This window comes from Chaetodon auriga, chromosome 24 (genome assembly GCF_051107435.1).
Source record: "Chaetodon auriga isolate fChaAug3 chromosome 24, fChaAug3.hap1, whole genome shotgun sequence".
In the NCBI taxonomy this organism is placed as follows: domain Eukaryota; kingdom Metazoa; phylum Chordata; class Actinopteri; order Chaetodontiformes; family Chaetodontidae; genus Chaetodon; species Chaetodon auriga.
The window spans coordinates 15,201,656-15,219,033 of NC_135097.1; the positions used below are offsets into that span (position 1 = coordinate 15,201,656).

General features: G+C 42.4%; 1 protein-coding gene across 7 annotated transcripts in view; it reads left to right on the top strand.

The window, feature by feature from the left end:
- The window catches only part of sorcs2 (sortilin-related VPS10 domain containing receptor 2), a 278,384-nt gene that overhangs the window by 65,684 nt on the left and 195,322 nt on the right, over positions 1-17,378 (top strand). For all 7 annotated transcript variants that reach the window (XM_076724452.1, XM_076724453.1, XM_076724454.1 and 4 more), the window contains exon 2: positions 9,941-10,008. In XM_076724452.1, the coding sequence (XP_076580567.1) occupies positions 9,941-10,008 (68 nt within the window). The remainder of the gene's footprint in view (positions 1-9,940; positions 10,009-17,378) is intronic.

Here is a 17,378-nt window from a genome sequence, read left to right on the forward strand (position 1 = left end):
GGACTCCTCAAAATCTTTCAAAATCTCAACAATCACAGCACGTCAAGTTACCACAACTACCCAAAAGGCCATGAGACTCTCGTATAAAAACAGTTTTTCAACTTTTTATTCTGCAGTGTGAATCCAAACACAAAAGAAAAGAAACTTTTCCACCTTGTCAGCCAAGGCTGGACAAAACAGACAGTTGAACTGACTGGATGCTTGTATTTCATTGGATCTCACCTTAGTAAAGGCCTGAAAAACACATCAAGCCTCCAGTGTCTCTCCTTGCATCGGAGTGTTATAGTACATGTCGAGGTAAGGTCATGAACCTCATCAGGTTTCCCCTGGAAGACCAGCACTGATTACCGAGCCAGGTTATGTTGGGTTTGTGGTCCCAGTGGCCCCGTCAAACCCCATTGCCTCGTCCCCAGATCGATGGACAGATTTGAGGGCCAAAAGGCTTGTCTCAATCCCTGAGCTTCATCGATTACCGTCCCCATTACAGTCCTCACAATTCCAATCTCCCTGTCCTATTTTATGTCTAATTCACTGTCTTGTTTCCCTCCTCTATCCATCTCCAGCCATTCCCTTTTTTCTTGATCTTTCTCAGTCATTCTCCAACTATAATTCTTCTTTCTCTCTCTTTGTTTCATGCAGCGTCTTCCCTCCAACTTATCCATTCTCAACTCTTTTCTTATTTCAGCTCTTTCCTTTGTCTCTTTGCCTCTTGGTCTCTCACATCTTCCTTTTATCTCCCCGTCTCCCACTATATCCCATATCTCTCTTTATCGCTTCTTCTTCCTCCCCCAACACTCTCTTTTTCAGTCCCAAAGGCCTCGGGCTCCCAGCACTGGATTATCACACATCTAAGGAACTCAGCTTCCTCGGTCCTGTTGGTCCAATTAGTGGTTGGATTGAGCATCAGTCAATCTATTTCAACCTCCACGGGCAAAATCATCCTTGCAATCCCACGTATATTAATATGTATTTGCGCGGATAAATGGTTTTTGTTTAAACGTGTGTTGATGTTACCCCTTTGTGTTTGCAGTGGAATTACAGTAATGTGTGTTACCAAAAATATCCTATTGTTGTGGATGCACCCCATAATTTGAGAGATTTGGGGGCGGACGCATGTGCATTTGTATGAACATCACCAGCCCTATCTGTTCCAGGCTCTTCCTTGGAAAACAGGCCACCAATTTGATCAGAGTCCAATTATAGCAATTTCTCAGATATTCATGGAAGAACAGAGGAAGCTTGAAAAGAGGAAGAAAACCACAGAGACTTAAAGAAGTGTGGAGATCAAAAAGAGTTGATGGGAAACAAGACCTGTGAGGCATAAAAGAGGAGGAGAAACTGACAAAAGATGGGTGAATAGGTAATAGTGGGAAGTAAGGAGCGAAAAATTTGTGGTTCGAAAAGAGACTTTAATAATGAAAGACCTTCAGATCAAACATGAAACAAACAAGCACAAGTTTTACCTTAATTTGCCATTGTAGCAGGGTAAAAACTCATATACTTTTTGAGTTTGAGGCAATCTAAAAAAGAATAAAAAAAATTCAAAGATGATCTCACACTTATCTTTGAGTCTGAATTAAAGTAGATGCAGAAGGTGGTCCATTTGGAATCCCTGTTATTACAAACTACATAGCATACCGGATCCAGTTACTGGTCAACTTGCTGGTTGACTTACCTGATTTTGCTGCAGAATCAATTCATTACAACAGAATCACCATGATGAGTGGATTCACCTGTTGGGGCTAAGTAAATCCTGGAGACTCTTTACTGTTTTGTGCATTCAACTTAATAGAACTTTGACATGCAAATTTGTGTTGTTGGCGAGCAAATACTGTGCCAATGTGCTGTACAAGCACTAGCAAACACAAAATGATGGCTTGTCTTGTCACTACCATGATTAGAAGGGAGACTCCAGTTGTGGCTAATTGCATAACAACTGTGATGCAGTTTGCTGAAACAGCTGCAGGGATTTCCAGGGGATTACTTTCAATGGCAACTTTTATTTAGACTCAAAGACAAGTGTGGAGATAGATTCTGTTCAGCTGAAGCTTGAAGCTGTAGGAGGTTTCCCCTGCTTGTCCCAATCAGTGCTGCTCTGCATTTTCCAAATTTCTAAAATAGCATTGGTCAGTAAAATTTGAATCATGACCACCAGTAATAATGAGGTTGATACATACCTTTTAGTGCTGTATTTAAACAAGCACACCAAGCTGTTAGGTTAACTTTCCAAATAATATCCAATTTGAATTTCTACAATGAAACTCGGAAGGTATTGCATGTGAAAAGTAGACAAAGTTGAACTAATTTCCTTAACACCGACCACAGTTCCTCTGGAATCCAGATGTGGTCCTTTTCCACCTGATTGGACAGACTCCTGCAAGTGAGGTCAGCACAAGGTTTTTGTATGGGCAGAGCAAAAGGCAAGCAGGGGCAAAGATCCATGTAATTGCCCTCCCCTTTTCCCTGCCTGAGCGGTTTAATGAATGGTGGCAATCTCAAACTACTGTTAAAATGGTAACGAGTTTGTGGGTCACTGGCTGGCCTCAGATAAAGAGTGTGGTCAAGGTCCAACGCAAAAATGACTTCAACCAGATGTGACTACTCAGTGGTGGCTGGTGTCCTGAACCATTAGCGCGGCCATTGAATGGGAAGGACGGGGGTAATGGGGAACTACTTGGATGAATAAAGCAATTTATTTTATACAAGTGTGCGTATTCTTGTGCTTGAGCAAGCAAGGACAGGGATGTAGAGGCACTGAAATGTCCTTTGGATCACCGGTTAGGGTTTTAGATGCTGGAAAAAGAACGTGTTGGGTAATTGTTACTTGTTTAAAAGGTTAGTTCATGTGAATTACAAAAATTCATCTTATTTTGAGACGTGTCTCAATGAAGATGAATGGAGTGTTGTTTGTGCGCATTGAAAAATGGCAACGCAGCAACATCTCACATCTCCCTATCACACTGGAAGTGAAGAATAGAAATACAAATAGAATAAAAGAACACACTGTGACTGTTTCTTTGTGTGTAAGCAGAAGTTTTTACTGAAGACTGTCTACAGGGAGGTCTATGGATAATTTAGCATATTAGCGGGTGTTCCTGCAAAGCAGTGTTGCCATTTTCTTCTTAAATGTAGTTGTTGAATGTTGTGAGCACCAAAAACAAGCACTTTTTTCTTCGGCAGCCACTTTTACAATAGTGTGTAGAGTTGTTTTGCTTCCAAGCTGTTGAATCCACATTTGCAGCTTGTTTCTAGTAGCAGAATAAAACTGTAGCATTATTGTGTCAGTACATACATGCATTTATATACACTCACAAGTGAATTACATGCTTCAGAAATGGTTCTGGCAAAAAATAAACTCCCATGTTGTAAAGATAGTAGAGAGGAGGAGTGAGCCATGCACGAGCTGAAAGCGAGTCAGTTCAGTCACACAACCTCAGTTGGAAAAGCAGCAGTCTCTGGCAGTCCTGGCAACAGAGGAAAATCAGTGGCCAGGGTTTTGGTTTTTATGGCCAGGCTCTGAAAATCAGTCTTTTTTTTTTTTTCTTTTTTACTGTTTAATGCAAATAGTTCAATAATATGTAGGTATATATGTTAAAAAACAACCACTAAATGATGTGCTTATTTACTGAACATTTTAATGTTGACAATTAAAAAAAATTGGTTCGGTTGATATGAATTCATTGTGACCTGATAGCGTAGAAGGCAAAATATGCCTATATATAAGTGGTGTAGTCTCACCCCACTATTAAACTTACAATTCCTACATAAACAGCCCAAGGCCAAAGTCGGTTATTATAAAATAAAGTCAGTGGTAAGGTGGCAGTTGTATGACTACCATGGACAGCACTACACAAGCAAGCAAGCAAGAGTACGACAGCGTGTTCCTGCACGACAGCGTGCAGCTCAGGGAGGTTTCATTCTACTCTCATTTGTCTGATACTTGATATTGGCAAACATACGTCCACTGAAAAAAATCCAAATATTTCTTACAACCTGAAAACTGGAAATATTTCACAGAAACAAACTGCAAAAAAATTATATGACTATGATGATTGTGGCTTACTTACTACACTTACAGTGGCTCAGGCTGGGCCTAATAATGCTGCAGCCAGCATTTCCCAGATGAATTGAATCTCCTCAGTAAACTGTCTTTCCCCTCTGTCTTGCATTGTTGGTCAAGTTAAATTAAATGAGCTTTCCGGAGATGTGACACACTTCTCCGGTGCTCGGTGAACACATTTTGTGGCAAGTGGAAAAAGACTTCTCACAACCTTTTACTGTAAACATTAAATCTGATGATGCATGAGCCCTGTCTGCGAGGGAATCAGCACACAGCATCGCCTTTCAAGAGTGCTCAAGCCAGGGTCTGTTGTGGTACCAGATGTGTTTCTTCCCCGAGAAGAGCCGAACTGGAAAGCTATTCAGGAGTACCTGTTTGGGTTTATCATTCCCCAAGGTCATCTGGACTTACTGCTGAATTCTCCAACAGGAGGTTTGGGAGAACAGCTGCTAACAGACGCACAACTGCCATCCTGTTCTGAGGTAGCTAGTGGTGGTGTAAAAGGCGACCCAGACACCGCTGCTGGTGGTGGAGGAGAGGGCGGGAGAGTTGACACAGTGGTGGCTGCACTTGTCCCTGCTGTGGTTGCTCACTAGGTGGTAACGTCAATGTTAGTTCCTGTTTCATTAGTGGAATCTACAAAACTCCTAGCAGTAGCTGATTATAGTGGTGAGGCTGCACCTGCTGAGCGACCACCCTGATTAGATGAGCTTTTTGTTGGTAAACCACTTTATTGTGTCCATTTTCAACAAGAAATGTGATTACTGATAATGAAACCAAGCTAGAACTGGTCTAGCAAATAGCCAGCAAAACAAGCACGATATTCCATACACTAATATTGCAAAATAGTTAAATAAAAAAGAAACATTTGCACATATACATTCAGTGACAATAATGATAATAATAAATCACATCCATTATACATTATATACAGCTTTTGCAGCATGTCACCACCCTCTCTCTGTGATGTCAGATTCCTGTCTGATTCTCTGTTGTACTCTGCTGTATCAAATAAAGACAAAGATTTAAGTCAAGCTTACAGATTACGCAACATATTGAAAGGCTTTGTGCTATGCGTGCACCTCTATCGCTGTGCCTGTGTTTTCGTGTGTGTGCGCTTTTGTTTGTGACAGGCAGAGAAACAGAAATGGCGTCAAAGTGTCAGCACAAACTCATTCCCCAAATTTAATCGTTGTGGAATTTACTTTTGTGCCCCAAGAATATAAATTGGGCTCCATTTTTTTTTTTGGGGGGGGGGGGGGGGGGGGGGGGATAGACAAAAATGAGTTCCTCCCTTTTATTGCAGACTGTGATGAATTGTTTATGTGTGTGGTCTGTTTCTGGAGAATGCGAAATGGCCCGGAGGGATGAGGAGGGGGTGTCACACACTTGGATGGAGTACTTGTATTTCACTGTTTTCGCTTTAAAAATGAATGAGTGCATTCTTTCTCCAGAGCCTCGGAGTCTGTCTGTCTTTATTTCCCCCCAGTCCCTTTCTTTCTTTAGCATTTTCTCCCTCTGTCCTCTCCCCAATAGCTGATTGCTAGTGCTCCATTGACACGCAGTTGATGGGAATGTCTTGGGTACAAATGGTGGTTGTCAAGCGGGAGTTCATGGTCAACTCGGCTAGGAGCTTGACTCTCAATGGGGTCTCTTGTAGCATTTGTATGAAGTCATCCAGGGGTCCTCACCACCCTGTTGACTTTTCCCCAATAAAAGCCATTAGGCTCATTGTCCACCAGCTTACAAACAAGAAATCCACAGTGGTTGATTATGTGGTCGTGGTATTACAAGGTCGCTACAATACAGCGATACTTCCTCTACCGCAGTTTGATTAGGTCACCAAGTTCATCACAAACTTCCTTGCAAGGAGGAAATTGCTCCTGAAAAAAAATGAGCTCCTGGACATGTTTTACTTGTTGACTCTAAGAATGGTGATTTATTTCTGTTGAATTTCAACTGACTGGCATGGTATTATATTTCCACAAAAATAGGGTTTTTCTTCTTACCGCCCTGGTTGGATTGTTAACCAGTGCCAGTTTCGCCCTTTAGTCCAATGAGCTGTAGGTAGAAGCTGCCAAATAGTAGTCCTAACACACTGCTCTGTACACTAGAGGCAATAGAGGAATCTGGCTTTTGTGCTGTTCAGCACTTTTGTCAATGTGGCTAGCTTTGCTGCTGCCAAATAAACGCTCTCCCTGCCTCCTGCCAGTCGTGATTTATGACCGAATACATCCTTGCCCTGTCCACTTCATCCCCAAAGAAAGATCTTTTTCCAATTGAGCAGAACTTAGGCCTCGAAGACTGACTCAACATGAGGATAGAGAGGCAGAATATTTTATTGGCAATGGCATTTGGATGAATGAAGCATACCTCAATCTCACGGGGCTGATGGACTGATAGACTTTAGAGGCAGTTTCTTTTCCCCTCTCATTTTCCTGTACAAGACAGAGGATGCAATTTGATGAGAAAGCTATAATTATAGATTTATATGTAGACAGGGCTCATTTATCACCAGCATCACAAATGTATTTTGTGTCAGAGGAAGGACGCAAGATGTTAGAGGCTGTTGAGTATTACTATATTTATTGTTACATTTTTATGCGCAGCTGCTTTTCTGCCTTAGCACTGGTACATATAGAGTTTGAACTGACACAAGACACGCTGACCAAGATGGCCAAATGCTATGCGTTGGATATGTCATTAAGTTGTTCTGGTGCATATCTCCAAGTATTTCCCCTCCCTGCCCTCACACAGCTTCTTTAGTGCATTGCTTAGATTTGTTTGTCCTGCAGCTTTGCAGCATTTGCTTTGCTTCCAGTAACTAGCAGTGGTTTTCAGCAAGAAAGATTTGATAAACCCACTGTATGCTACCTGCTCAGCACCAAATGGCTGACACAGCTAGCAACTAGTTAATGAACATGTTAAAGCATTTAGAAGAAGAGCCAGATATTTTTTTTCTGGAGCATATCGGACTTCTATTTTCTACCTGGCCAGAAAAACAACTACAAATAATGTAATGTAGCTTTAAAAACTATGCCAACTTAAAAAAGTTTTCACCTGGGGGGTTTGAGCTAAAGGGAAAAAGAAACTAAGATGGGAGGCACAAGTACTAAGTGTGCAGCATGGTAGATCTAATCCACATGTCAAGGGACCAGTGCTGTTACTTTGCCTCCCTGTCTGCATGGTAAGAGTGTCAAGCTTTGCACCAGTATCTCATTAGGAGAAGGACAGCTGTGCAGAGGCGGACAGGCTGTTTCCAGAGACACCGGTTGAATCACAGTAGGCCAGCGACCAATCAGGGAACACTTGCTACATGCTGCATGACTCAGAGAGCCTCACATGGTGGCTTGTTTGCAAATTCAGATATGGCTGCTGTCTAATTCAAAGTTTTTCTGTTAGAGGCAGAGAAAAAGCAGGTTGTGTGCTCTGTTTGTTAGAGCTGTTAACAACAAGGTTGTTATCAGCCCTGGCAAGTGGCGTCTGCTTGGGGAAATGTCCTCTGTTCCGGTTCTCTGGACTCCATAAACGTCTTTGGAAGCCAAGCTCCACCAGGGTTGGAAATCCTGGGTTTGGGTTGCTTTGAGCCAATTGCCTAGAGACACCACTGAGTGGCTTTGATGGCAGTTTTGTGGAAATTGGTCTAAAGCTCTCAAAGCTCATTCTGTATGTACCCAGCTGTGGTGCTCTGCTTTGACCAACTCGTAGTTTTGTGCAGAAAAAAGTATTTTAACAAAGTTACCAAGACCAGACCCGCCTCAGTGGAGTGGTCCTATTAAAAATTGAGATCCTGGTCTCATTCCCAGAGCATCAAATACCAGCACTTTGTCATGCCCCTCGGCGTCTCATAGGGATGCACAAGGTTCCCACCCCCTGTGTAAACTCATCTGCAGCAATATTAGATGTGGATGGTGTGTGACAAAGCGTTGGTATTTGACACTCATGGAATGTAGGAATGAGAACAAGTTAAAATTGCTTTGGGTTTCTTTTTGAATACTAAATCCAACTGGTTGCTACAGGCTGCGTAGTCTCCTCCTGACACAAGAGGGCAATATGACGGCTCTGCTTTACTATGGAGGGTAGATTTTTTGAGAGGTTGAATACATATTTAAGAAAATATTTGGCCCTGGAGCCTAACTACATATTAAATCAGCTGAGACAGACAGCTTTCATGCTATCTGACAAAGAATTTAGTCAGATATGTATCTCCTGAACTTTACTTAGTTAGCTGTCTTTCATTTTCCCGGAGGCCACCCAGACTGTAAAATTTCCATCCTCTTGTTCTGCAAGTTGCCTAAAAATGAGAACCATAATCATGAACTATCGCCACAGAGAATATGGTGATACAGGCTGTGCTTGCTTTCCGCATTAAGATGTATCAGGAGTATCCATATTGCACAGAGTTTGCTGCTTCACTCCTTGGGAGCAGCCACCTTCAACACAGCCTGCTGTTGGCAGCTGCCTCTGGGCTGGACCCCTCGGCCAATCAACTCCCCTCTGCCTGAAGGCAGGCCTGAGTTTTTTTTTTTTTTCTTGCTCCACTACCTAGAACTGCAAGCCAGCCTGTCAATCACACCACCAGGCCCCACTGTGCTGCCTGACCCACTGGCACTCCTGCCATGGCAACGCAAATCCCAGCAGACCGAGCTGTCAAGAACAGGAGTTCTCAGAAATATGAAAGACAAGACTCTCTGATCCAGTGTACACACACGGGGTTTGTGCCACGGACCATGATGTCTTGGTCACATGAATGATGCATCCCTACATGTTATTTATTTGATTTTTTGTGAAATATCATAATAATATAGCCCCCTCACCCAAGAACATACTCGTATTATGAAATAAAGATTGCATAATGAAGTCGCCCGAAGAAAAATAAGTTGAAGCAAAATTCTTAATTGCACTTGCACAAATTAGGCATGGAGGAACATTGAGGAAAGCACTGTGTGAGCTTGCTTTAGAATCAAAGTGGCAAACAAGACTATTATTTGTTCAGGGTAATAGTTTCTCCAAGCACCCTCAAACAATGCTAAGCATAGAAAACAGCAGCAGTGCAGATGGAGATCCCCCATGGTTGCCTTTGCTTGGAATATTAATAGAGAGGAGAGATTAGTTCAAATCTTGGCCAAACATTGGCCACATATATGACTGACCAACGGTGCTGTCAAGTAGAAGTACCAATTAAAAACCTCCCATCGAGTATTGTTGCCAAAACTGAAATGAATTTTTTTAAATGTGTTTTTTTTTCTCTTTTGGTTGACCTTCTAAAACAGTGACGGGTCACTGACTCTGTTTTTCATCACAAAATTTGTTTTAAAAAATGATGAAGAAGAGTGTAATTTACAATTGGCAGTTATTTTCAGGTAATCAAAAATTCTCATTTGGAGGAATTATGGATTATAAAGAGACAAAATGTAAGGATTAATGGATTATAAAGAAACAAAATATATACAAATATAGCCCAACATCAGGAGTCATGTTTGGTCAATCTGCTCTGTTAACTTTACTGCTGCACAGTATACAATCAGCCAAGACCACAAGTAATAGCTGCACTTGCTAGCATTTAGCACAGGAGATTACCCTTTGCTCATTAACTGAGCTAGTTTTGTTCCTACATCTTTAAGCTGCATTCATTTGTTGATTGTGTTTTGTCACGTGATCAAGCCAGTTGGGTAGAACATTCTTGGTTGTTTATTGTCCTTACACAAACTATTTTCCTTTAATGCTCCACTTCTTTCCTCCTGGTCATCCATCCCTGCTCTGCATTAGCTGTACACCCACCAGTCTGAGACCCACTGCACTAACCAGTCCTATTCTTCAGCAGTAGCTTTATGCTTAAATGGTAATAAATGTGTCTCTCTCCTTCACCTTGTCTTGCAGGTTATCCTGATCCTGACCAAGTACTACCACGCTGACTCCACCAAGGTGCTGGAGAGCTCACTGTGGAGGTAGGCCAAACGTTTACACCATGTTTGCTCTTTCTGGATGTCTTTATGTCATGTCTGGCCTCAGACTCACACAGACCTTTCATCAGCAAGAAGCTTCCCTTTCACAGCGAGGATAGTGCAGGTCTCGGTTATCTCTCTGCTGTGCTTCTTCAAGGAGACAAGAGTGATACAGAGCGCCAGGGCGGACAAAACATCAGCAGGCAGCTACGAGTAAAGTGGGGGACCGGAGAGTGGCGCTGCGAGGCCAGAGCGGGCATCTGTTTGGGCAGATAGCATATCAGCATGGCACAGGGCAGGACGGCAGGTACCGGCAGTGCCAGGGAAAGGGGTCAAGTCTGGCTGGCAGAGCTTCCTCTATTTAGCAAAGCTGCCTGTCGCCAGAAACACTTCACACTTCCCTCGCTTCAGAGCGGTGGAAAACGCAATGCATCCATTCCGCTCATCTTCACAACAAGTGTATCTTGCGCCCGTACTTATATTCTCTTGGAATATTAATTTCCTCTTTACTCTACATCCATTCCCTACCAGCTCTATGCTGCTATGTAGCTGAGCATGCCCCCCTCATAGATAAGGGTGTGGAGGAAACTTAATTACATTCAAATTTCCTAATAAAAACTTAGAAAATAGACAAGACAGGGCTCATAGCACTGGCTAAAATTAGCCATCTAGAAGGCATTCACACAGAGCAAAACGTGTCTGATGGTGGTACTTAATTCATGCCATTCACCTCACTGAGGGCTCCATGACTTCAAAGCCTCAGCCTCTCATTAGCTCTGACTGCCTGTCTCCCTGGAGGACAGATATGAATAATGTACATATTTTCTCCTTCCCTTGTTGATGTTTTAATTGTTGCAGCGTATGAATAATGCTGCAGATTCACCACTGGACAGCCCAGTTGAAGAAGAAGAAACACAGCAAGTGGTTGAATATAATCTGAACTGAACCTAAATTGACAGAGACAGAAAATGCTGGCCAGCTGCCTGTTGGCATCATCGTCTAAAAAGCAGAAATTACCATGAAATTAACATGTTTCTAAGAGGACCCATACGCCTCTCTGACCACGTCTTGGTAGGTATTATGTGTGGGGTGTGCCTTGGTTTCTTGTAGCTGTCAGGTTGGCGTGGTGTGTGGACAGCCACAATCCACTGGCCTATAGGCTTTGAAGTCTCAGGGCTGCAGGATCAAACAAGGAAGATGGGGGAAGATGAATGGGTTTGCCGTCTTGCCCTGTCAGGTGGCGTAGATCAAGATGCCAGGTTTCACACAGGGGGAAAGTTAACGGCACAGAGAGGAGAAAAGTTTTTCAGGGCAACTGGATTAATGAACTGAGGCCTTTTTAGATCAGCAGTGGTCTGTGGAGGCTTGTTTTGTGTCAATAGGCAAAGCACACATTCTGTGTTTTCACAGTCGAACACCTAAAACTGTTAGTGGCCTTGGTGGAATCAGCCCAAACAACTGGGTATTAGCCTGTTGGTGTCATTCACTTCAGCCCGGGAAAGGACCAGAGAAATCATTCAGACTGAGTGGTGTTCACTTTGCTGGACCGCCTTAAAAAAAATCTTTTGATTGATTTTTAGTGTCTCTCGATATAGAAATGCTGTTTTGCAAGCGTTTCCTCACAATAAAAGAATGCAATTCAGTGATCACTTTTCCCAAAAAGAAAAATAAATGTTCATGTTTCATGAATCTTTGTTTGAACGGGGACAATGCACAAAAAGCATTAATCTTATATAAAGCAAGGACAGATATAATTTCAGATTTTAACACACTGGTATTTTCCATCCATAATCCCTGGCCAGATAGGTAGAAACCCAATGACAAATATAATTAAGTACAAGTCATTTATTCACACACTAACAACCTACAAAAAGGGAGGAAGGACATCTGAGGGGATAGTTGGGTCCACAAATGACGTGATGTATTTAGCTTTCCAGTCCAGCTCCTACCAACCTTCAAGTTTCTTTCAACCATGACGGCAAGGATCAAACCCTATCCAAGTTTGCTTAAACCTGTCCAGTTCTGTGAGATAATTTTGGCAAAGCTATCCAGGTCACTGGAAGGTCCTTGGACTCTCCAGGCATCATCAAGTGTGAGCTTTCCAGCTTGTACCTTCTAATCATAACCATAACCACACTTTGGTGCCATGTCTGTGTTTCCCAGTATGCTGTGGAGAGTTTTGTCTGTCCCCAGGCTTTGGCGTCAGTGCTGGCTCCTTTACCACTGCTGCCTGTTACTCCTATATGTCTGTACTTCAGTCTGTTATGGCTGGCCCAAGTTCCAGGGATATAACACAGCTGATAAAACAGTTCCAAACATCTCCCCTCTCTTGTCTTGTGAGAATGGCTTTCTTTGTGAAGGGGCAGGGGGGTGAGTGGTAACTCACAGAACACCTAAGGTCTTACCAGGCACTTTATACTTGTCTTTGAAGTATGCAAGTGAAAATATGAGAACATGTACCTATAGGAAGATGACTCAGATTTATACATGCAAGGCTCCAGAACTGCCTGTGGGCAATGGGCTTTCTTTGTCTCTTTCTTTCTTTCTGTCTTTCTTTCTTTCTAGGTGTTAGAAGCTTCAGTGTGTGTTCAGGCTCTGGTCAATAATTGATGCCGTAGCGGCAGTGATTTTGTCGTGTTTTTTGTTGGCTGAGGTGAACTGCTGTAGGCAGAGGTCTGGACCCCTGAAGTGAGAAGAGATACACTCGGACACTTAAACCGCTGATGTCCTGCTGTGTGTATGTGTGTTTTAGTTACGCATCTATTTAAGTGTGTGTGCTACTATCAACTTCTATATCGTAAAAAACAGTCTCATCAGAGCGTTTAGGGGAATAAAACTGCGAACAATATTTAGTCATTTAGTGCTTAGTTTAAATGCTAAAGCAATAAGCCCCAAGAGGCCGTCCTTTATAGTGATTTTAGAAAAGCTAAAGGGGTTTTAGGCCCTTTAGCTGCTCTAAAATCACTGTTGCGTGGCTTATTGCTCTTAGAAACGGTTATTACATATACCTGGCAAGGATTAATGAAGTAGACACACAGCAACAAAAAAGTGCAGTAATTTCGTTAATTAGTCCATTTAGTTTGACTCTGGACAGGTGCCAGGAAGAAGGAATATTGCTCCAGCACTCTCTGTCCTTTCTGTCCTTGTAGTTTGGGCACCAGCAAGTAAACTATCAGGTTCACCTTTCCTGTTTTTCATAGTGGCAGAAAGCAGATGGAGAGCCTGATTTGGCTTCATTTTACTAGATTTTAAACAGCCAAACCCAAACAGCAAACTGAGCACATCATCTGTTTCACGGTTCCGGCTTTGTTTCTTGACTTTTCCAGCTCTTCAGTTTCTAGCTTAAAGCTTTCAATGTGTCACAACTAAATCTGACATTCTGAAACAATTTGTTTGGTGCAGTAACACTGATGTAAAACAGTCACATTTACAACATCTTCCAACATGGTTCAGCCAATCACAATCAAGGACTTTTTGACAATGACCATTATAACAGCAATCAAACATTTTAAGGACTAAGGACCTCTTCTTGCTGTACGTGATGGGTTAGGGTTAGGGTCTCTCCAAGTACTCTGTTTTGCAATTGATGCACACTTTCGGACAGTCTCTTGCCCAAAGCGTGATAAGTTGGTAATAAGTTGTGTGGAGAATGAAAAAAAGTTCAAACTTAGCCTGCTTTCATCTCTTTGCACACCTGGCCAGGCGTTACATAATGTAGGCATGATTGTCACTGTAAGACAGACCACTTGACCCGTGTTTGGCACCAGGTTTTCAGATGCTGTTAGGCTGTTATTGTCTATGTTCTGTAAGTGTCTGACTGCACAAAACCGGAGGAGGGGGCTATTTCTAATGCTAGACAGTAAAGCTTTTAGAGTTTCTGGCAATGGCAGATGGTGGAGAAAGTGGACGGCTGAAAGTGAGACCCACAATGAGTTCCCACTCCACGTGTCGCCTGAGGACACTTAAATATGATATTTGCCTAATCTGATATTGTCTCTCAGTTGACTAGTCCAGGCTTACACTCTAAACTCAGATCACATTCGGATACTGCATCAGAGTAAACAGAGGGAAAGGTCCTCATAGATTAGGCAAAGACGTGAGGATTTGCCACTGCATTACCAAACACTGTGATGACTGCAGGCTGACAGAACTCCTCTTAAGACTCTGTTGCTCCAAGTCGAGCCATAAAATACTCAGTAAACCTTTTTGATCCCCAAACTGAAAGGAGCAGATGTACACTTCACTTTTTTTTTTTTCTTTTGAATCCTCGGTGCAAGAATTGCTCAATTTTAGACGATGCATCGAGCTGCAAGCATCAGGCCGTCGCTGCTGTCCATTTGTGCCTTGGTGAGTGGAATTTATTGTAATGTCATATTTTGATCAGATTACCATACAACATCCTGATTTGTAGTGGAGTTTTAATGTCTCCAAAAGGGCTAAATCCAGTTTTAGAGGCTTTTAAAACCTGAAAATACATTTTTTAAATGAATTTTGGGGAAAAAAAAGCTTTTCTTCTCCCTGTTGGGAGTGTCCCTTTGTGTTGCTGTATAGATGCCTTCTGGAATTGCAATATTGAGGCTCTAATCTGGCTGTATTAGATGTTGGCTCAAACATTGGCTTTTGGAAGCATCATTACCTTCAAAGTAATGGTCGTTGGCCTTCAAAATGAACCTTCAGAAATCCATTTTGGTCAAATCTAAGAATTTCTGCCCCATTTTTGCCTTTGCGTTGTTTAACCCCAATCAGATGCATTTATTCCCATAGTAACCAAACCCTCGCGTAAACAGGGTGTTGGTGTGAGAGTTGGGAGGTATTTATAATTCATGCTGTCTTCACACATCTTTTGAAGAGGCGAGGGAGGCTGGTAGCCACCTCACTGGGGGGGGGGGCTTCACTGCTCCATTATGGATGAAGAGACCATCCGATAGGCCAGCACTTCTGTGTCCAGTAGATCAACCACAGCTCACTTCCACAAACACAACGTTATGTCCGTCATACGCCGTGTGCTAAACTGCTTTATCAAGCATAACCACGGAACCGATTTCATTGATATTCAAAATGTGAAAGCTTCGCTGCAAACACAAAATATGAGGGAAAATTAAGTTCAGCTATGTGTGTGTGTTTGTATATTTCTGTTCCGCTGTATGTTTTTGAGCTTTCTGTTGATGGGTAGCATCAACTGAATGAAATAGAGAGAGAGAGGGGAGAGAGAGCTGGACAGGAGGGGAGGAGAGTGATTCAAACGGGCCTTCAGGGCATCTTTAAGCTGAACATTAGGGGGCATCAAACTTCAGATGCGCACATCAGCTGTCCGACATCCACACCTCACCCTCATCCTCCTGTCTCTGTCCGTCATGCCTTCCTGTTCCTCCCCCCACATTGATTCAAATGAAACAAGGTTGCTCTTCAAAGCTGCGTTCGAGAAGCAGCGCAATCAGGAAGATGATGAGTCCTGTGGGGAAACTGGGTCATGATAATGTAATACAATACAATGTAGAGGAAGAAAATTCTACTTTTGGGATAAAAAAAAATAAAGGTTTATATAAGGAAAGTCTTAGTGATTTTAACCTTAAATGCGAATGAGGTTACACGGGCCATATTATGAGACTAATAACATTAAAATGTACTGTATGTACGTGAATTATAATGAATGACAACATGCCTGTAGGATGTCCAGTGAACAGTTGCAGAGTACAGAGAAAATGAAAGATCGTGTGAAAGCGGTAATAGTAACTTAATGCTACAGTTGATCCTGTATCTTTGTTTCAATTTGTTTCAGTGTTTTCAAGCTGTTGCTTTGACGCTAGTAGCACTACATCTACAGCTCACTTCCCACTTTGATGCCTCCTTAATCGGTTTACTTGAGACACAGCTGACACACACACACACAGACACACACACACACAGACACACACGCACACACACACACACACACACACACACACACACACACACTCAGATATTTGTGCTTCTGTCCTTATGAGGACACTCATTAGCATAGGGCATTCTCTGGCCATCTCAGAAACTTAAACTTAATTCCAATCTAACCCTTAAAACCAATTTTGAACCCTCAAACAGCCCTTTGAATGCCCGTCCAAAAATGGCGATTGGCCAAAATGTGTACAAGAACAACACGCACACGCCGCACACACAGTTCTTCCCCCATTACAAATGTGTTGACGATTAGCCCTCCCTGGGGTCCAGATCACATTTCCCCAAACTAAACCTAGAGCAAGAGCCACAAAGTAGAAACTTTTGGGCTTAATCAAGACAATATGTTTCATGTCCTCATCTCCTTTTCCTCTTTACCTCATCCTCCCCTCACTTCCACTCATTCATTTCCCTCTCAGGTTGTTTCTGTCCGTTTTCCTTCATTCTCTCCCTCCGTCCTCTCCCGCGGTCCAGATGGTCTGGGCTGCTGTAAATACTTAATCGAGACGAGAGCATCGTCCTTCCCCCATCCCTACACCCCCACCTCCACCGCCATTGCTTCACTTGTCCATGCATATTTCACAGCCTGTGGAGAGAGAGAGAGAGAGAGAGAGAGAGAGAGAGAGCGCACCCAAGAGAGCTCTGAAGTGGTTTCATATAGAACTAGAAAACACTTCTCCAGGGTCATACCATAGCGCGCTGGGTAGGATCATTTCAGAGAGAATGTTAAGCATTTACTGTATATAGGACGTTACAGTTTCATATGGAAACCTTGACCCTAACAGAGGATAGTTTGAAGAACTTTGCTGGTTAAATCTATTGAGGAAAGAATGAAAAAGACACTGCTGGAATGAAGAAATCAAGAGCTGCTTCAATGATGGATAATTCATCGTGTTTGGGTCGAGTAGAAGCCGGGTCATATCTCTATTTTCCCTTCACTTTCCTTTCTGTTTCTTACAGTAACTAATAAAGAGGTGCGACCAGCGGTCTATGTGCCAGCTTGTTTAACTTATTGTCACTTTGCTCACTTTATTAAAAGACTTCTCACTCATTCCCACGAGGGGACCAAATCATGAGTCACCACCGTCTGCTGGCAGGTGTAGCACTACGTTTAATCCAGATTATATTTGTGTTACTAGAAACTCAGAAGGCAAGTCAGCTCGGGTGAAATTAAACACATATGGTCAGCAGTTGTCATTCACTTTGAATATGACTGTCTGGTCTAATATGTGTGACTCTATGATTGAAATGTAATGATGATAATGTCTGAGTCATTCATGTCGTTTCTTTCTAATGTCAAGAATCCAAAACCTATTGACTTATTGAGGGAATATATTAGAGGGATTCACAGAGTCAAAGTGATAAAGGGCACTATAATTGTTAAGAAAAGATGTATTTAATATTTTTTTTTAATTTCTCATTGCTGCCTGTCACACCTTAAA